The 22,238-nt window shown below is 41.6% G+C and overlaps 1 protein-coding gene across 3 annotated transcripts in view; it reads right to left on the minus strand.

Moving 5' to 3' along the window:
• Nucleotides 1–15,030, minus strand: part of LOC102505615 (cytochrome P450 3A29) — a 35,498-nt gene extending 20,468 nt beyond the window's left edge. For all 3 annotated transcript variants that reach the window (XM_032459757.1, XM_032459756.1, XM_032459758.1), the window contains exons 1-7: nt 14,848–15,030; nt 12,029–12,122; nt 10,144–10,196; nt 7,732–7,831; nt 4,172–4,285; nt 3,820–3,908; nt 2,321–2,469 (exon numbers count right to left, since the gene is read on the minus strand). In XM_032459757.1, coding sequence (XP_032315648.1) covers nt 2,321–2,469; nt 3,820–3,908; nt 4,172–4,285; nt 7,732–7,831; nt 10,144–10,196; nt 12,029–12,122; nt 14,848–14,918 — 670 coding nt within the window. In that variant the 5' untranslated portion in view covers nt 14,919–15,030. The remainder of the gene's footprint in view (nt 1–2,320; nt 2,470–3,819; nt 3,909–4,171; nt 4,286–7,731; nt 7,832–10,143; nt 10,197–12,028; nt 12,123–14,847) is intronic.
• Between the last annotated feature and the right edge of the window lie 7,208 nt (nt 15,031–22,238).

The raw sequence follows: 22,238 nt of genomic DNA on the forward strand, positions 1-22,238 counted from the left end.
AGAAATTTATGGCTATATATTTGGTTTACATTTTAAACCAAATGGTTTTAAAACATTTAAACATTTTAAACCAATGGTTTACATTTTAAAAGAACAAAGATCTCAAGTCAAAAGCCTAACTTTCCACCTTAACACACTGAAAAGAGAAAAGCAAACAAAACCTAAAGGGTAGAAGGAAGAAAATAAAAAGCTGAGAAAAGAAACTACAATGAGCAGGTGGATTAAAAAGCAATGGAAAAAAAAAATCAATGAAACCAAAAGTTGTTGCTTTAAAAAAAAGTTTTAAGCGAATGGCCAAGAAAAAAATAGAAAATGCTCAAATTGCAATACCAGAAAAGAAATAAGGGGGATTGCAACTGACATTTTGAAACTGAGGGCTATACAGAGAGAGAAAGAAAAATACCATATGATATCACTTATATGTGGAAACTAACAAACCAAAAAAAAAAAAAAGATAGAAATGAACTTATCTACAAAACAGAAACAGACTCACAAACATAGAGAACAAACTTACGGTTACCAGAGGGTAAAGTGGGTAAGAAGGGATAAATTGGGAATTCAAAATTTGCACCCCTTGGGGAGTGACGGAAATGTTAACCATGGTGGTGGTTTTATTGGTGCATACACCTATTAAAATTAATCAAATTGTACATCTGAAATATGTGTAGTTTACTGTAGAGGAACCATACCACAATAAAGATGTTTAAAAAAAAACTGAGGACTATAAAGAAATCTATGAACAGCAATATGGCAATAAATTAGATGACTGAGATAAAATGAACAGATTCCAGACGAAAACCACAGAAACTTACTCAAAAAGAAATGGATAATCTGAATACACCTATAAGAAGTACAAGGTTTGAGTTAGTAATCCAGAAACCACCCACAATTTGGCAAGGAAAAGCTCAGGTCCAGATGGTTTCAATGATGAATACTGCCAAATATTTAAAGAAGAACTAACTAACACCATTTTTTCACAAACTCTTCCCCAAAATAGAAGACATCGAAACACTTCCAAACTGTATGAATCTGATTCTAAAACAAGGCAAAAATAGCACAAGTGAAGAAAACTACAGAATGCAATCCAACTATAAATGGGCAAAGGATTTGAACAGACATTCACATGAAAAAGAATGTGGGAAAATCTATGGGACGCAGCAAAAGCAGTCTTAAGAGGGAAGTTCATAGCAATATAGGCCTTCCTCAAAAACAAGAACAATCTCAAGTAAACAACCTAACCTATCACCTAAAAGAATTAGAAAAAGAAGAGGAAACAGAACTTAAAAGTCAGCAGAAGGAAAGAAATAATAAGTATAGGGAGGAAATAAATAAAAAAGATATTTTAAAAACAATAGAAAAAATTAATCAAACCAAGAGCTGATTTTTTGAAAGAATAATCAAAATCAACAAACCTCTGGCCAGGCTCACCAAGAAGACAAGAGAGAAGACACACATAAGCAAAATAAGAAAGGAAAATGGAGAAATTACAACCAGTACTACAGAAATACAAAAAAAAAAAAAATTAGAGAATGCTACGAACAACTATATAGAAACAAGTTGGACAACCTAGAAGAAATGGACACGTTTCTGGAAACATAGACTGAACACCAAGACTGAATTAAGAAGAAACAGATCACTTGAACAGACTGATCACTAGGAATGAAGTAGAATCAGCAATTAAAAAAAAAAACAAACCTCCTTATAAACAAAAGTCCAAGACCAGACGGCTTCCCTGGGGAATTCTACCAAACGTGCAAAGAATAGCTCATACTGATCTGTCTCAAACTCTTCCAAGAGATTGAAAAGGAGAGAATACTCCCAAACTCATTCTATAAAGCCACCATCATCCTGATGCCAAAACCAAAGACACTACCAAAAAAGAAAATTAAAGGCCAATATCACTGATGAACATAGATGCAAAAATCCTCAACAAAATATTAGGAAGCAGAATCCAACAACACATGAAAAAGATTGTACACCATGATCAAGTTAGATTCATCCCAGGGACACAAGTATGGTTCAACATACACAAATCAGTCAGTGTGATACATATACCACATCAAGAAAAGAAAGGACAAAAATCACATGATGCTTTCAATAGATGCAGAAAAAGCATTTGATAAAAGTCAACATCCACCCATTTATGCTAAAAACTCTTACCAAAGTGGGTATAGAGGGAATAGATCTCAACGTGACAAAAGCTATTTATGACAAACCCACAGCCAGCATAATACTCAATAGTGAAAAACTGATAGCCTTCCCACTAAAACCTGGATTAAGAGAAGGATGAATAAAAAGAAAAATAAAGTAGTCTCCATACTTATTGTGAGAAGGAATGGATCAAGGAAATCAAATCTAAAGAGTTTCTTGGAATTTTCCACAAAGGGATCTTGTGGGTTGTTGAGGGAATCGATGTTCACTCCAAATGCTGTGCTGGTAATCACATCCATGCTGTAGGCCCCAAAGATGCTGAGTAGAGAAAGAAAGACATGAACAATTAAAATCCACACCTCTTTACTGTCCCTACCCAACACATGCAACAAGAATGTATGTAAATTCAGGTCCCCAAGACAAGTAAAGAGCCACACTCTTTCAGAACTACCTGCTGGATCATCTGAAGAGTCTGTGTAACTAACACTTGCCTATGAGGTGTTTATGAGGTTCCAATGATGCAGATGACGCTGCACTGGGGATGATGGGGACACTAAGGAAAGTAAGACCCCCCAGAACCTGTTTCTAAGGAGCTCAGGCCTGGTGGGATAGATCCCCATAATCAGACAAATTACAGTAGTGTGTTTTGACTATAGACAATAATAGATGTATATATAAGGACTGTGTTTGTGCAGAAAAAGGATGGAATACTACACTTTTCCCGGGGAGTCGAAAAACAGGGCACTGACGTGGGTCTTGCCTCACACAGTACCTGTGCTCAGAACTGACTCCTCTTCAGCACATTACAGGACAGCAGCACCCTGTTCTGAGTTGCCAGGACAACTTCCTTTTCTTCCAACCCTCCTTGTCTTACACCCCTGCTAAGGCTCCTGAAAGACCCACTCTTCCTCAACTCCACTGATCTGTGGTTGCCCTGAGGGAAGAATCATTTCTGTAAAATGTAAGAACCAAAAATGTTTATAGTTTAAAAATAAATAAATCACTTCAACGTTGACTTAGGGATCCCATAGATGGGTGATAATATGTTCCCAGTTTTCCTGGGACATTCTCAGTTTACACCTGTTGTTCCTGCATAATTTTCTTTAAAAATTTCAATTTAGACAACAAATGCTGTGGTCACCCTACTCATAGCCTGTGCAGGGCCTTCTCCCTTTTGAGATTGAAGGAAGAACAAATGATGGTTAAAATTAATATTTAGTTTCTGCAGGTACCCTCAGAAAAAAAAAGTGAAGACATTTAAGTTGTTTCAAGTTCCATACTATAACATTTCTGCCCAACCCACTGCCTGCCAATATGTACCAAGAGGCTTCCCTCACCACCCTTCCATACCCTCTAAACTCAAAACTTTGGCACAAGAAAGTTTCTTCTTTCTAAACTTAAAATTTTTATCTTCCAGAATATCCAAAGTGACAGTCACGCAGATGAGTTAATCCTGGCTTATGTCCACAGGAGGAGACACTTTCTCTCTTGGGTGCTCTACCTTTTTGATGAGCCACCACTCCTTCTTGGGTGGATGGACCATTGGAAATGTAACACCACACACCTACTTCTGTCTGGTTACTAGAGTAACTCAGTAGTGGGAATTTCAGCTCCGTGGCAGGCAGCTGGAGCCACAGTGCCCGGAACACCAACTTCACCCCTACTTACTTCTTCATGGTGACGGGGTTGCCTTTCTCTGCTTCCTTCCTCATATTTCTCACCAACACATCTCCATACTGACCAATGATGGGGAACATCTAGACAAAAAAATACAACACCACCTGAGGTTAAGTACAGAGACTCAAGTCCTAGAAGGATCTGGTTTTCCTAAGCATGGATCAGGAAGTGACATTTTATAATGAATCTTAAAATGTCTCTTCTAGGATGGAAAGATAAAAGACTGTTTTAAAGAAACTCAAATTCAGCAGACTTCTCCTTGGAAACAGACTATAATCTTATTTTCTACCTGTCCCTAAAGTCATTCTTTAAGTTTCTAATAAAAGTCCTCTTCTTTTCTTACCTCCTTGAGCTTTCCACTGGTGAAGGTTGGAGACAGCAGTGTTCGTACTCTCTTCCATTGTTCGTCCTGAGCCACAGACATGGCATTTTTCATAATTCCCCTTGGGCCAATGAACTGGAGGCAAAATCAAAACATATTCACCCTATGAAAGTTTTTGAATTTTCAACAGTTGTAGAAAATTTCCCTTTTAGGGAACCAGTTATTCAACAAATATTTAGTGACTGTCAACTTAGTAGCATGTCCTATCCTAGGTGCTTGAGAAATACTTATCCAAAATGTCTATAGCTTCCTGTGAGGGCAGAGGTGACATCCAGCCACTTGATATGGGTTCCAGCCTTTGCATACAAATCTCTTTTTTAAAAAGTGTTTTATTGAAGTATAGTTGAATAGTTGATTTACAATATTATGTTAGTTTCAGGTGTACTGCAAAGTGATTCAGGTATTTTTTTCCAGATTATTTTCCATTAAAGGTTATTACAAGGCATTGGATATAGTTCCCTGTGCTATACAGTAAACCCTTTTGCTTGTCTGTTTTATGTACAGTAGTTTGTATCTGTTAATCCCATACTCCTACATGACCCATGTGATAGGACACTGTTCTTCCAGGGGGACAGACGGGAATAATACATCCTTCACCCCCCCCCCCCCGGGGCTGTGTAGAGTAAGAGAGAACTGGTGACAGGGAGCCAGAGGGCTTCGGCAAGTGTGTACTGCCTCAGACCAGTCTGTCTTTATGTATATCGACAGCATGAGCATCGAAAATGTATGTCTCACTGAGGGAGGGTACAGCTCAGTGGTAGAGTGGGTGCTTAGCTTGCACGAGGTCCTGGATTCAATCCCCAGTGCCTCCATCAAATAAACAAACAAACAAATAAATAGTGGTTAACATGAAGCTTACATAAAACATCTTCTAGATATGAGTCTATTTTAAGCTTATGATAACTCCAGTTTTTTCTCATTCAAATTCTTAACGCTTTTACTACCCTGCACCCTCCGCTTATCTTATGTGTTAGATGTCACAGTTTACTGAGTTTACAGTTGATCCTTGAACGGTCCAGGGGGTTAGGACTTTGATGCTCCTCACGTCATAATAAAAATTTGCATATAATTTATAGTCAGACCTCCTTAACATGGTTCCTGTGTATCTGGGGTTCCCAGGATCTGTGGTTTTGCATTCAGGGATTCAACTAATCACAGATTGTGTACTAGAGTACTATTTACTGTTGAAAAAAATGCTGGTGTAATTGACCCGAGCAGTTTAAACCCATGTTGTTCAGGGTCAACTGTATATCTTTTTATATTGTGTATTCATTAACAAATTATGTTAGCCATTAAGAAAAACCTACAGCAGACACAGAAAAGACAAAGAGAAAGCAATCAAGGATATCACTATAAAACAAAAATCATGGAATCAGAAAATATACAGGAAGAAGAGAAAAAGGAGGAACAAAGGATCTACGAAACTCCTGGATTAACAAAATGGCAACAGTCAGTCCTCGCTACCAATAATCACTTTAGATGTAGATGGACAGGTGAATGGATAAAGAAAATGTGATACTCAGCTTTAAAAACGAAGAAAATCCTGCCATTTGAGATACATGGATGAACCCTGGGGACAACCTGCTAAATGATTTAAGCCAGACACGGAAGGGCAAATATCACATGATCCCACTTATCTGTGAAAACTTAAAAAAAAAGTCAAGCTGAAAGTAACAGTGAATAGAATGATGGTTCTGAGAGGCTAATGAGGAGCGAGGGAATAAGGTGAAGGGAAGACCCTGATGAGGGTACAATCTTTCAGTTATAGGATGGATCAGTCTGGGAGAACTAATGTACAGCCTGGTGAGTACAGTTAATAATGCTGTAGTACATACCTGAAATTTGTTAAAAGAGTAGGTTTTAAATGTTTATATGATATACACAAAATAGGTAACTATGGTAATTAGTTTATGATAATATTTTTCTCAATGTATACATATATCAAAATATGTTACATACATTAAATGCATATAATTTTATAGGTACAAAATATATAAAAAATTTTAAATGGTGAAAGACTGAATGTTTCACTCTGTTCAGGAACAAGTCAAAGATTTCCACTCATCATTCTTAGCCAACATCATAAGAAGTCTTAACTAGTTCAGTTAGTACTAGCTAGTGCAGCAAGAAAAGAAAAAAGGAATGAAAGACATAAAGATTGGAAAGGGAAAAATAGAAGTGTTCCTCTTTTCATGTGACATGATTGCCAACATGGAAAATCTCAAAGAAAATAAAAAGAAACTCTATAGAACTAATAATTGATCTCAGCATGGTAGAGATTATAAGATCAACAAACAAAAATCAATCACATTTCTCTACAATAACAATGAATATGTGACAACACGTTGAAAACACAATACTATTTACAGTCACTCCAAAGAAAATGCAATAATTTGTTAAATACATATTTAACAAAACACATATGGAATCTCTATGCTGAAAACTACACACTGTTGTAAGAGGAATCAAAGAAAACATAAATAAATGGTGCAACATATTGTGCTCATAGATTGAAAGATCTGACTCAGATCTCCAAACTGACCTACAGGTTAATTCAATTTAATAGCAATTTTTTGATAAACATACGTGAGCATAATCTAAATTTGTATAGAAAGGAAAAGGATCTAGAATAACTTAAACAATTCTGAAAAAAATTAAGAGGGTGGAATATTCTACATGGTAAGGCTTACTATTGAGTGACAGCAATCAAGACCGTGTGGTACTGGCGGAGGGATAGCTACAAAGATCAGTAAACAGAATACAGAGTGAAAAACAGAGCCACAGAAACAGGCTGAACTGATTTTTGACAGTGGTGCAAAAGCTCTTCAATGAGGAAGAACCGTCTTTCCACAAACAGTGCTGGAGCAGTTTTAGACACTTACAGGTGAAAAAAACCCCATAACCTAAACCTCACATCTTATACAAAAATTAACACAAAAGGGACCATAGGCTTAAATGTAAAACATGTATCTATGCAATGCCTAGTGAAAAAATAGGAGAAACTCTTCAGAACTAGAGCTAGGTGAAGAGGCTTCACGCCTGACACCAAAGGCACAACACGAAAAAGGGGAAATGGATAAACTGGCCTCACTGAAATAAAAAAAAACGTTTACTCTAATAAGACCTCGATGAGAGGAAAAGACAAGCTGCTCACTGTGACTAAGGAATAGTTAGAGGAAACCGTATGGGGATGGACGAGTTCCACACAGCGGTAGTGGAGGTAGTTCCACAAAGCCACGTATATACTACATCTGCACAGAGCAACACACGCACACAAACAAGTGCACGTGAAACTGATGAAATCCGAACAAGCTCTGTGGGTGGCGTCAACGTCAGTTTCCTGCTTTGATACCATACTATAGTCATGCAAGATGTTAAACTTGGGGGGAAAGGATGAAGAGCAAATGACATGGCACTTCCCTGCATTTTCCTCTTTTGACAACATCCTGTGAATGAATAATTATTTTAAAATAAATATTTAATGATACATAAAGTTTTAAGCTAAAAAAGGGGATGCTTACCCTCCGGTTTGTGAAGACAGAATAACATTCTTTCACTAGTACTGTTTTAATCATGTCTGGATCTGTGATAGCCAACACAGGCTGTTGACCGTCATAAAACCTGTGTAGGGAAAACAGAGCTGATTAAATTCAATGAGCCAGTTTCTGCAGCTGGAGCCACACCTGGAGTCCAGACTTTCATCCTGATGTTACATAATCCTTGCTCCTAGAGATCGTGGTTGGAAAAACCATTAGAACACTTGTTAAGTCTAGGTGGTTTGTACATGGTAATTTCCAACACTACTCTCCAAAATTTTTATATGTTCAAAATCTTTCATTATCAAACTGGAAGCTAGTTTAGTAAATACTTGAAGGCAAGTAAATTAAGTAAGAATTAAAAATAATTAATTTGATTACTAATAATTAATTTTAGGAGAGTCCACTCATTCATTTTTGAAGATCTATCAGAAGCATGAAAATGCATACAAAATCTGTAGACACAATGACCATAACTATGGAGCAATGTATCTACAAATGGAAGAAGATTTGAAGTGCTCAAAAGTGAAAGTAAGATTACCAAAGATTTCTTTGCTCTATTTTCTAAAATTTGCTTTCTAGTTTATAATTTCTTGAAGGAAATATTATTTTAACTAATAAAGAGATAACCTTGGTAGCATTAAGTTTAGAAAAATCTGAAACAAAAAGGACAAAGAATAAAATAATTTGGAGCATGTATAGTTCATTTAAAAACATATATTCACTTTATTACTTACTGTGCTCCACGTAGGTGACATCCCTTAGCAGGAGGGCCAGTCCCCTCCTGACGCACCTACCACACAAAGCTGACTCTTCACATGTAATACATCCCCGTGTGACTTGATCTCCTGACTGTCAGGATGCCCACGCATGGGAATGGGCCACTGACATGAGGTTTACTGTAAGTTAATTACACTGTCTTCTGGCATTTTGTTTCCCACTATCAATCATTTGCAATTGCTAGAACAAATTGGAAGAGTTTCTACAAGTTAGCTATTCTTTCTTTGACTAGACAGAGGAATTTCAAATGGTTTTACCATCACACACAAAAATATATGAGAATGACTTAATTACTGCTGCCCATTTCCAAAAACTAAAACTCAGAGGATTTAAGTGGGTGTCACGTGTATTTAGTGCTGACGTTGTGACAGAAGTGAGTGAGGAGGCACCTCACCTGCTCTTCCATTTGATCATATTTCCAGTTGATCATATTCCTTGGTGACTGCCTTCTTCCCATTATGTTTTTTCCAAAAAAAAAAGGTGTGTACAAGGGATAGTGGTTTACGGTAACACTTTGTATTTATGATGTCACACCAGCATTAGTATTTAGTATACTACCAGATAAAATTCAGATTCTTGGACCCCATCCTATATCCCCCAGCTATGGAGTTCCTGGAGGGGGAAGCCCAGGCCTGAATTTTTAACATCCCCTCGCAGGGGGTTCTTGTTTACACCCACGCATAAGAACTATTTTCTAAAGAGAGAACTGGGATCCACCGTGAAAAACTGACTCCACCCTGGGCTCCCAAGCATTAACTGCTGGAGCTGGCCCAGGGGCCATCCAGTGCCATGTGCTTTTTCACTCAATGGCATTTCCCTTTTGGGCCCTGCCAGCTCAGCGGAGCCCTATGGTTTCTGAAAAGTTTTGAGAAGATATGCAGAGGTATGGAGAGGTAGAACCTTCTCCCTCTTGCTTTTGGCAAATAATCACTACATTACACCTCTCCTGCTGCTCTCACTGAACCCCTAACATCTCCGGAAGTCTATCAGCCCACATGACACGCTCTGGGTTAGGTAAATCCCGTACCTCTTCAAAGTCAGAGGAAAAGAGCAGATAAAGCAATAATCAAATGCATGTCTGCTGGAAAGTCTTGGCTTACAATTTTTAAACTTTTAAAACTCCTCTTGTGGAGAAAGTAAAAAGCTCAGCAGAAATGTTTTGCAATTCTGTTTACCTGTAACCTCCAGTTCTTTTCCCAAAGGACATAATAAATCCAAAATTTAAATAAAGAATTTTTGGCTTTTATTAAAAATGAATCATATGGGAGAGGTGGAATGGAGCAAATATAAGTGATCTGAAATAATGCATTTTATGCCAATAAAAGTAAGGAAAGAAAAATGAAGAAAAGGGGAATCGTGAGACACTGGACAGAAAGAGATTCTAAGAGTCCCTGGGCCCTCAAAGTCTGGAGGAAAGTGATGGCCTGCAGCTCTCCGGGCCTGACTCAGACTGCAGACCTGCACACCCGGTGACATGGGGGGTCCCTGGTAGAACAACCTCCCAAAGCTTTCTATTGATGGTCTCAGCACAAGCAGCTCTGCACTGAGATTGTCCTCCACAGTGTGGGGGGCCTCACCATAACAAGTCTATTCAATGGAAGTTTCCAGAATACTCACCCCCATATTTTTCCATACTTTTTAAAACATTTACTGTCAAAAGCCCAAAAACCCTGCAAGGAAAAACAAAAAATAAATTATTAAACTAAATAAATTAAATCCTACCTCTAATTGGGACAAAAAGTCTTAAAAACCCCTGAAATCAGGCTTACTGTTTCACCAGCAGTTGGAGGGAAGCTCTCGTTCAGAGACGTCTTAGGGGACAGGAGGGAAAATAGAGGTGAGATTTGAAGCAGAGAATTTGAAGTAACTTGATTTTTCTCCAAGTGCTATAGATACTAAATGCTTAACTTTGCCTATGAATACTAAGTACCTCCTCGTCTTCTGTGAGAAAACTGAAGTTTAGGGGAAGTTAGGGTGGCCTGTACACACTTTCACCTTCTAGTTGAGCATCCTTTTCATTTATCTCATGAGCTCTCTCTAGAATTCTGGCAGAAGTAGGAGGTTAAAGACACCAGTGACCTCTGTTAGTCAAACAAGTATAAGTAAGTCTAGGACTTTTGAATTGAGTAAGAAAGTGAGTGAATGAATTAATCACAAAGTAGACTCGCCTTCTAACTTTCCAGCTCAACACAAAATAGGCAGGAAGACGCCACAACTCCACAAAGACAGCGGGAATTAAAACATGTGCCCTGAGTTTTCTCTTCTGTAACTTAAAAAAAAAAACAAAAACAAAAACAACTTCCTGTCTCTGAGTTTCTACTGTGATATTTGATGGTTTAACTATGCAAATGAAGGTCCCAGAAATGTGGGTTTTGGAGTGCATCCACCAAGGAGTTCATCTGGGGAAGGTGGAAGGGTAAGTACTGCTTTTTCAGAGGAAAAAAAGTTTCAGAAGATCTTAGGTAGTAATGAGACAGTGAAGGCCTCAGTTGGGAGAATTAAGATTTGAGAAACAAGCCTCAGGTCTGTAGGAAAGGAAATCTGAGGCAGAGAGCAGCCTACACACAAGGCTCTGCCCCTGGACGTCTGGGCACTTCTCTTGAGGGGCCAGGCCCCGGGCGAGGAGGCATCAGAGATGGATTAACATCAGGGCAGCTGGAATTCACAATCCATCTGTCACCTAGTACATTCCATTCACTTAAATTAAATTTATAATAATTCTGTCATGCATGTCCTTTCTAATGATTTTGTGTAAGTGATTCTGACTTGTTTTTAAAAAACCACAAGTCACTTAGTGGTTAAATATCTGAAATAAATAGACAACCACCAATCATCTTCTCTGTTATCCTCACTCCTTGCATAGACTCACCCACAAGGTAGCTCATTTGAAGGCACAGAAGTAAAGCAGAAAGATTTTGTTCCATCTCTCAAAACAGAAAAGATATCATGGGTATTAAAGTGGAGTAGAGCCATGGATATAACCTAAGGCGTTAGCAGTTCTTGAGAGAATCCAATTATGTGCAAATTACCTGAAATGGAATACTCAGGCTGCCTTAGAAACTGAAGTGTCCAAGCAATCCAGGGGGAGGGAAAGAAAGGGTGCCAAGAGTTCTACTACCGACAGGAAAGTCCGGCCCTACTGGGAACAGCTTGATGAGCCATGACTCAGAAAGCCCTTCGGGCTTCTCTCCTAATGCAGTGGGACTGTACCTTCTTGAAATCTGAAGAAAATTCTCTTCACGATGCTCACAAGTTGGAGCTTCAAGCCCTGTGCTGAATCAGCCAGGGAGCTGGGCTGTCTGCCTGAGACAGAACCTGAGGCTCCTAACAGCTGATAATGGAGCCTGGGGGAAAACTGGCCACGTGCTGAGTGGGGCCTACGATGCATTTCTGGAAAGTGTGAAACTTCAGAACCTCCTGAGAAGGGGCATTTTTATGATGGAACTCAGCTGGGATTTGCAACCATAAGAGAAGCAAAAGAGGGAGCTCAAACAGCACACACCTTTCGGTAGGCCAGGACGTTTCCAAAATAAGGCAGAGGTCTCGGCCCAGGAATCTCCAGCTTCTTAAAAAATCCATGTGAATAAGTCCCATATCTATGAAGAGAATGAGAAAATCAGGTCACAGGGATTGTGGATTACGTCCTGAGGCTGGCCTGTCACTGACTTGCAACTGGCACAGTCAATCTACAGAGGTAACGTGTAAGTGATGAATAAAAACAGCAACTCCAAAAGCAATAATTACTTTCACTCATCATTTCCCTTCCCACCTCCACTGTGAGACTCACAAAAGGTAATGATGACTAGCTAAAAGCAGCTAAAGTCTTCAGGGTCCCCATCCTAGAGTGAATACTTGATAAATATTTTGAATTTAAGTGCTCCTGAGAGGTTCAGGCTGGAATTCTTCCAGGGAAGTCACTCATGTTTATTTACTAACTTGACTCAGAGATAATCTGGAGATTCTCATCCTAGGTAGAAAGGGGAATTTTTTTTCTGTTCTAATAATGAGATGTAGCTTAACGGCATCCACACAATAACAGAGAGGTATTAGGAGCCTACTGTGACATTGTTGCATAGTTTGCTTGAAGATTTTTATGCTTTTCTTTCCCTCTACGCCCTGACCCCATTTCAGGATCTGGTTCTTCTTAAATCTATCTTCATAATCAGGCCTTGGAGAACAATAATGTTTTTATTTCTGTAGAATGAAACTGTGCTCAAGGCTTCCATTACCAACATAGAAATGTGAGCACCTTCCAGCTACATCCAAGTCTATGTCGTCAGGCAATTTCATTGACTTGAGCTACAGAGAAAGGTGATTGACCCTTATTATCCCTGAATGAAACTATAAAGGAACCAATGACTATGGAATCCATTTCCAGATCATTCCTCCCCTTGTAGCATCTGGCCCTCCCACCTGTGAACTCACCTGCTAAACTTGTGCCCCAGGCACACTCATTTTTTTTTCAAGATGCTCAGCCACAAAGCAGTCAGTTTATTGCCTCTCTGTATCAACTATCCCAAAACCCCATTAAGGTTGGTGCTTCCTATGGCAGGTCTGCTGCAACTCATCTTTCATGTATCATGTGTGACACCTAATAACTCAAGGTTCATGGTCCCTGCAAGCCTTCTCGCTCTGGTGTTACTGAGAGATGGCAGGGTGGAGGAGAAGAGAAGGAAGGAAGAGGGAAGAGGCTGCCAGCAATCATTTTAACCGCAAGTTGCTAGGCCTCCAAGGCTAACACTGTACACATTAGGGAGGTATGGCTGAAAAGTATGCTGTGCATAAAGGGCTCAACGTGACCTACAAAGCACTTTTAGCTAAAACAGGGGGCATTCCAAACTTTAGGTACCTTCCTGTGGACAGCAAAAGATGCATCGTGAGACATAAAATGAGTAACCATAAAACGTTCCAGATTGGTGGATTAAAACTTTCTCTCTTCTTCTTTGGAGGTCAGACTTTAAGGTCTTACAGGATCCAAGTATTCTGTATAAATCCAGAAAATCTTATAATATGCTATAAAATAAACCTGAAAAATTACAAAAGAACTTGTGCTTGAAGGATCAGCAGAGATACCTTGGCCAAGCCCAGCTGGGAGTTTGGATCTGTCCTCAAAAACAGGAAGAGTCTTATGGCAATAACAAATCTCATATTACATAGAATAAATTAAACCATATAAATTAATTTTGAAATGTCATCAGACAGAAAATATGTTGCCACAATATCTGAATTCCTAACATTACTTTCAAAAATTAAAATGAGGCTTATCTAGTCTATGTTCATGTCATATTTCCTACTCTTAATGTAAGTGACGTTGAGGTACAGGTCAAATGTGACATGGAGGGAGCCTTCCCTACCCATTTGCTGGAATAGCTCCTCTCCTAACCTGCTCCACGATGCTGGGGATCCCACCATTGAAAAGAGTCCATCCGCTAGACGGCTGATTCATCGGCCTGCACTGTACTTACAGGGAAGAACTATTTAAAAGCCAAATTAGATGTTGGGAATTGTGTCTTTGCAGGCTGAGCAGATTTCATATCATGGGGAAAATTAATTTCTATGCTGATGCTAACCCTCCCAGAGACTGGAGGAAAAGATGAAAGAAATGAAAATAATTTCAAGATTTCTGCCAAGTCACCTCTGGTCTACAGACTTCTTGTTTTGGGGTAGATAGCTCTACAAAGTACAGGGTAGAAGAATTGAGTCTTAGGAAGAGAGTGCCAAGGGATGGGGCACAGAGACAGGGAAGAACTGAATCTGAAGAAAAGGGAGATCGGTCTCCAGCCCCACAAAGTCTGGGTGACCAGGGGCCTTGTGTAAATGACGCCTGGGGATGAAGGGAAGGGAGCAGGACCTCCCGAGTGACCCAGGGGCCAGTCCTTCTAGAGATCTTTTGCAGCAGACACAGAATCCAGAAAATGAAAGACAAAAACCCAACTTACTTCTTCCTCTCTCAGGGTCCCTAGAGTTTGGGAAGGGAGTGAGGACCTCACTGCACAGGGGCCAATTTTTTTAACCTGCCTTTGCTGGATGCCAGTTTAGTCTAGGTCCACGCAAACTGGGAGTCAATCCAAAGATCATCCCCAGGAGAAAAATCGTTGTTGTTGTTCCCTCCTAACTACAATAAAAGGAACTCGGGAGAGTTTTAACTCCTTCAACAGATCTGGCTAAAATCAGCAATCACCCCTTTTGGTGTTTGTAGCACTCACTGCTAAAGCAACTTCCCCTCCATTTAGTTTGATCTTCAAACAGATAAGAGAAAGGGGACATGATGAGCCCCCCAAGTTGAGGTTACAGATGATATGAACCTGGACAGTTACTCACAGATAGAGCAGCACCAGGCTGGTAGCCAGGAGAACCCAGGTTTCTAAGGAAAAGCTTGGGATCAGGTCCATGGCCACTGTCCTCTGTGACTCCCTCCTCCGAGTTCCCTCGCCGCTTTGTGCGCTGCTCTTCGCCTGTGAGTGTGGGGCTCCCCGTCCTGCCCGTGGAGATGCACCGAGGCTGGAGGGTTTATGTGCTGGGAAGGGGGTGGGGCTGGAGCTACAGCCAGTAGGAGGAATATCCACCCACCCCAAGCCTTGATAGTTGGCAAAACATCATGGGCACTGCAAGTTTGACCTCCCTTGAACTAACAGCCTGTGAGAATTCAGTAGCAGTTCAATCAGTCTATCAAGAGGCCGAAGGTTACAGAAACTCAAATAAAAAATACCGCTGGCCATGTATCTCCTCTAAGCTGCTCTTGTTCCCCCTGGTTGCCTTCACTTCAAAATACTTGAACGCCTTCAGACAAGCTGGGTATACAGATCTTTACCCATGATGTTTCCTCTGCCTAGAAATGCCCTGTTCCTTGTATGAGTCTCCTACTCACCCTTCAAAACCCAGCTCAGAAAGAACATTGTGTGTTAGAGTCTTCCCTAACCACCCTCCCTGAATAGAAAAAAAAACCATTTCTCCTTCTGGGCAACCTCTATCCCCTGCAGACAGTTCTGCTATTGTCATTCTACCTTCCAGCACCATTGGTGGCTTCCACATCTATGTCCCTTAACAGATTGAGAGCTTGGGCACATTCTGGGTATTAGTCATCGTTATGTTCCTGGTACCTAGCAGAGTACTTTCTACAGAGTGGGCATCTAGAAAGGTTGGTGAACTTGAGTTGGGTAGTGACACCTCTGAGCCCCTGTGTATCCTTTCCCTGTGGTTCTTTGTGACCATACCATCTTCCTGGGTTGTCAGTACAAAAAGAGGTCCTGGCTGTGCCTAGGCCACCATCACTGCACATGCAGGATCATCCATCAGGATTCTGCTGACAAGAGGCCCTTGAAGGAGAGGCAGGACATGGACCAGGGGGTGATGGCTGCATGAATTCAGGCTGATTCCTGTCCTGCCCATGAGAAGGCCCTGCAGGAGACAGTAGACAAATTCTCCACCAAAGAATGCCTGCCTCTCTCTGGAAAGGCCACAAGCCCAAGATCAATGGGTAGTAAAGGGAGTAAAGAGGAGAAATTTGCCCAAAGACCAAGTGGGCCTGAACCACCTTGTCCACCCATGATGTGGCACATATATCTCAAAGGTGTCACTTGAAAGGTGACATGAGGCTTTTCTATGGGGCAAGGGGACTGATCAGAGCAGACGCCTCCCTATTGTTAACAAGATGGACATTTTTTAACAGGTAGTGAGGAGTTAGTAAGGAGGATGTCTACAGTAGAAGTCGGTGTCATCTGTGAGCCCCAACTCATTCCTGCTGAGAGAAATTCAAGGATTGGGGGTCTGAAAATTATACTGGCTCATTGTTGTCACTCCGAACAATGTCAAGTTTATGCCTGGCCAGAGAAACTATGGATTATGGGGGAAACAAAATTTCAAATTTTTTAAAACTCTACAGAAGCAGAAGACGTTTAAACTGTGTGTGCACTTCCCTCCTCTCTGTATTTTTTTTCTCTTTCAGTCCTTCTGCAGGAAGAGATACTCATCTCTTGCCAACCCTTTCCACCCCTCTGGCCTGAAAGTTCCCGGGGCTGCCTGACACCAGCCTGAGTGGGTGGATGTCTCATTGGTAAAACGCAGTAGGTCTCAACTATCTCACCTGCCCTCTGTTACTTCCTTGGGAGATTGTCATGGAGCATGAAATTCCTACTGTCATTGTTTGGCAACTCTGGCTTTCTCCAGGAGGAGAAAGCTATTAGAAATACAATGCATGAATGCATCTATTTATCCATCTATTGATTCAAGGCCAAGCAGGTGAATGTCAGGTGCAGGTGATGCGCTGGGTTGTGGGCTGGAAGCCATATGGTCCCTCCCTTGGGAGCAGCCTCCCCATGGAGGGAGTGAGGCACACAACCATGCTCAGTTTGTGGCACACTTGTGGAATCTCTGGGGTAATAGAGCCCTACCGAGACGTACTGAGGAGAGAAGTGGCTGTAAACCTGAACACCAAAAAGGACAGACGTGGGAAGCTGGAAGATGATCCCCAGAAAAAGTAAAATAGAAAGCCCCAGGAATTCTGATATTTTTCTGCCTCTTTTTGGTGCCTTCTCTGGGCATCGTTGAGTAGGGTCATGATACACTCCCCAGTTTACAGAGGTAGAAATTGAGGCTCAGTGAATGCAAGTGGCTTCCTACAACTACTGATCACAACAGCATGTTATACATTAGCTACTGTGAAGAAAGATGAGCAGGTCTTCTGCTGCTCTGAAATGCCAATATTCAGATGTTTTCCATATCATAATGAGGCTCACTATGGCAAAGAATGAGACCCAAGGCTGCAACAGAAAATCAGTTAAAGTTATGGTTCCTATATCCATGGCTACCCCCACCTAAGAGCTCCGCCATGGGTCTCCAGAATTGAAGACACCATCTCATCTCAGCAGAAATGAAGACAGATGCAAGTCACGAGGATACTAAAGGTCTTGTTCAGTAAGTTCTGCTTGTCTGTGTTCCCGACTGAGAAGTATAGAAAATACATCCAACGTGTAAAGATTAGTGTGTCATCTGATCATTACTGACAACATAATTTACTCAACTAAACCCACAGCCTATCTTATTGCTTTTGAAAACATAACCCTCATGGAAACTGTATGCTTTCATCTTCCTTTAAACATACTCCACTACAATGATTTTCTCATTAAGCCTAATATGACCATCACCTGCCTATTCACCCCAAGGCCTGGTCCAGCTGGTTGCGATCTATCCCAGTGGTGATAGGCAAGTCATTGCTTGGGAATAAAATGTCCCCAGTACCACTCCTACGCAATGCAAGTGGCCTTGCTCTGCAAGGGGGAAGTGACAGAAGGCATGATCTTTGCACCCCTTCGATCCACAGCAGGGAGCACCTCACGTGAAGGGGCGCGGCACTGACTGTCCTAGGAAGACGTGTGCCTGAAGGGCGCCCCAACCCCGCGTCTCTGTTCTGCTCACTTGCGTACTGGCGGGCTCGTCATGTACTTCAGAGCTCAGTTCTAAATGCGTAGGGTGCAGATATGACTCAGACCCAGACAGTATTGAGGTTGAAGACAGTGATACATAAACAGGTAATTATAGTACAATTAAGTGAAGTAGCTACATAGTTATGAGGAGAACAGTGTCCTCGTCAGTATACATGGCTTACCTTTCTTCTCGGTCCCTAGCAATCAATGTTGAAAATCAAATAAATAACAATCAAAGGGGCATGAGGCTCAGATATCAGTACAGGTGAACAGGTTGTCAGGGACTCAGTGATGCAAGAGGCACCACCATCAGTCTGATACTCTCATCCTTTTATATTGTTAACCCGAGTGGCTCCTTTTCTGGAAAGCCTGTCCTGACTTCCACTGGCTGAGAGAATTGCTCATTTGTGGGGAGGCAGTGTTGCTCAGGGTGATTTGTGTATCAGATTCTAATTTCACAGGTCACAATCTGGAGTGTTAAAAAAAATAATAAAGGCAAGGTTATGTATCGGTAACTTAGTTCTCAAGCCCCCATTCTTCTCAGTAGGGCAAAACTTGATCTTGCCATTTCAGGGTAACCAGGCAGTATCTAGGTTTTGTGGCTGGGCCTTGTGCTTGGTGGGGGAGTGGTGAGGCAAGTGCAAGTCTGTGGACATTCTCTCCTGGCCTTGGAGGAGGTGGGCTCCTCGCCCCAATATCCTTGTGTTGGCCAGGATCTACACCCGCTGTGTTCAGGCAATGTGCCAAGCCTGAATACAAAGGAGTCAGGATCTTGCCCTTGTCAAGGCAAGGGGGCTAAAGGGTCCAAACAAATACCCACACAAATAAAAACTGAGTTATACCCCTGGAACATGTGCTAGGAAGTTAAGAACCGTCTTTCGTAAGCTCTCATAGCAGATATAGTCGTACCTTTCTCTAAACTCTGTCCTTCTTTGGAAAATATGAAGACAATGGAATCAACAGGACTTGATGAATTAGACTTAGACTGGATAAAGAAGATGTGGTATATTTATACAATGGAATACTATTCAGCCATAAAAAACCAACAACATAGCACCATTTGCAGCAACATAGATGTCCCTAGAGAATATTATTCTAAGTGAAGTAAGCCAGAAAGAGAAAGAAAAATACAATATGAGATTGCTCATATGTGGAATCTAAAAAAAAAAAAGAAGAAGAAGAAGAGAGAAAGAAAAAGACAAATGAACATAAATACAAAACAGAAACAGACTCATAGACATAGAATACAAACTTGTGGTTGCCAGAAGGGAGGGCAGTGGGAAGGGACAGACTGGGAGTTTGAAATTTGTCAATACTGACAGGTATATGTAGAATAGACAAACAAAATTATACAGTATAGCACAGGGAAGTACATACAAGATCCTGTGGTGGCTCACGGTGAAAAAGAATGTGACAATGAATATATGTATGTTCATGTATAACTGAAAAATTGTGCTCTACACTGGAATTTGACACCACATTGTGAACTGACTATAACTCAATTAAAAAAAAAAAAGAAGTGTGTGACCCTGGGCATCCCTGGATCTGTTTCCTCATCTGCCCACGAGGGAAATTGACCATAACTGAATTAAGACCTTATTGCAACCACAAGACCCCTTCACGGCCTGCCTCTCTCAGCCTCTGTGTCCTTTGAAGACTATATGAACCACTGTCTTCCTCCTTTACTCCCCTTCCCTTACATGTCACTTAGGGATCTCCAGGCACCCAGGCCAGTTTGGAACCAAGAGTTCACGAGGCCAGGATGGAGAGCCAAAATGGAACAGGATGGATGTGGGAAAAGACAGCCACCCATTTAGGACCTGAGCTAAATTCTAGAGTGGTTTCTCAACTGGGACTGCACAGAGAGGGGCACACAGAACACACACACACGTGCACACACACACCACGCACACAGCAAGAGCTAAACTCAGTCAGGGAGAACTAACCTTTCCTGTTCTGAGCACTTGTTTTGCATTAAACAGTCCAGCCCGCCCAGCAGCCTTCTAAGTGCTGTCATGATCCTTATTTTACAAGCGAGCACATTGGGGCACAGAAAGACTAAGCAAACGTTCAGGGATTTATCACTAATTACTAGCAGAGCTGGGATTCGAATTTAGATCATCAAGGTTTAGAATCCAAAGTCTTCACTTTAACGAGGCTTTGCCTTGCTCAAGCATTACTGGGGGACCAGCCCTGGAGTCCAGGTCTTCTGAGAGGGCAGTGACCAGCGCTCGGCCCCAACGCAGAGACGAGGGGACAGGTGAGGCTCCTCAGCAAGGCCGCCGATGAGGACTGGGGCGAGGTACGGGGATGCTATTTCTGACCCATACACATCCCACCGTGCAGGAAGCCCAGCCCTCCACTGTGCCCCGAAGCAGAAGAACGTCTGCAGACTTCACAGCGTGGGGGGAGGAAAGGGGGTTCCTCATGCTGCTGCTTTCTGCTCCATCCCAGAGTTTCTCTTCCCTGGTAACTAACCGCTAACACCTGTGCTGCAGCGGGCAGTTTACAAGCTCTTTCACATCTCTCTTAACTAATCCTCACAAAATCTCTGCGAGATAATCAATGCCGGGATTATTTTAGTCCCGCTTTACAGATGTGGAAACAGAAGTTCAGGGTGGAGAAGGGTCTTGCCCAAGCAATTAAATCATGAATCCAGGACGTGGAGCGAGATCTTGCGATTCAAAATTGTGCCAATGGTGTACTTGCTTGGATTCCAATGGACCTTCTGAAATGACTTGGTAGGTTGTGTCAGCCTCATGTGGGATAAATATTTCCTTCCCCTCCTCCCAGTATGCATCCACTCTTGTGCAAATGCTACAAGAGCTATTTGTGTCCACAAACATGACAGCACATAATAAACTTTGTGTATTCACTGAACTCATGGTATCAGCAGATAGAGGATGCTGCAAACAGTTCTGGTTATGGAGCAATCAGAATCATTTGGGTTTCCAGGGAAGCAGGATTAAAAGATGATGAAACCAACAAGTGAAACAGGAATCGCAGAATGGGAGGCAAATTTCAGAAGACCTTGTGGGAGGAATGAAGCCTTGGTGGTCTCTCCTAATTGCTGCAGCAACCTTCTAATGCCCCTCTCACTCATGGGCTTCAGTACAAAAATCCTGAACAACATGGAGGCAACCCTCACCCAGTAGTGGTGATGCACCATGCTTCACCCTGGAGCTCAAGGGTGGTTAACAGACAATAAATATAAATATCAGTTACTAGGTTAATTGACTAAGAGAGAAAAATCATATCATCCCAATAATTTCAGAAAGTGCATTTGATAGTACTCAGTATGTCCTTTACGATACAGGAAGAACTTAAACTACTAATAGCAATGAGTATCCTTAACTGATAGAAGTATCTACAAAAAAACCCTAAGAAAACTTAATTCTTCATAGTATAAAAGCATTATCTGCTTATATCATTTTAATGTTTTACCACGTGTACATATAGCCTTTTCAAAATTTGTAACATTTTCTATATAAATAAAATCCCATCAATAAACTTTTTGGATAAGTGAAAAGAATGTCATTACTTGTTTTTTCCAGAAACCCAGCTTTTGGATCCCAGGGTGAACAGTTTAAAATCACTAGTAAGTTAAACATTTTTCTACCTTTGAAGCTGTTTGAACTGACCACAGGAGTTCAATTTTGCGGGTTCATCCAGTGGGTTCATCCAGCCGCGATCACCTAGGTTCACAAGCCGAGTTCTTCACCTTTGGTTAGAACATCAACTCCTGAGATAATCAGATGGAAAAAAATAAACCATTGCCCCAGAAAACAAACACTCATTGTTCGTACGCACAGTTCCAAAAGTTCCTAAGGAGACATATGACCACGGTGCCTGCCAAGCCCAGGGACTTTTTCCAGGGGCCCTGCCCAGCCAAGTCCGGCCCACACCTGGACTCCAAGACAAGGTGCCTCTTTCCGCTCAGTCACACAGTTATCCCCAGGGTCACAGGGCCCTCTCTGTCGGTCTGAACTGGTCTTCACTGTGCCCGGTGCCATGACACACCATGGGCACAAAGTGCGAACAAGACTATGATGGAGGGCACCGGTGCCTAGGTGGGGGGCCCACACAAGCAGACTCCTCCAAAGGTGTCCAGAGGTTGGGCAAGGTAGAGATAATGGGATCCTGAGACACCGGGCGGATGGTGGGCTTCCCAGAGGAGGTGGCACCGCTTGCACTACCATGGACAGAGCAGTGCTTGCCAGAAGGAGAGAAGGAGAGAGCGCTTTTCAGGCCATGAGAATGAGCCAACTGGCCGTCACTGTCATTGCTGAG

The sequence above is a fragment of the Camelus ferus genome, chromosome 18, assembly GCF_009834535.1.
Source record: "Camelus ferus isolate YT-003-E chromosome 18, BCGSAC_Cfer_1.0, whole genome shotgun sequence".
Taxonomy (NCBI): Eukaryota; Metazoa; Chordata; class Mammalia; order Artiodactyla; family Camelidae; genus Camelus; species Camelus ferus.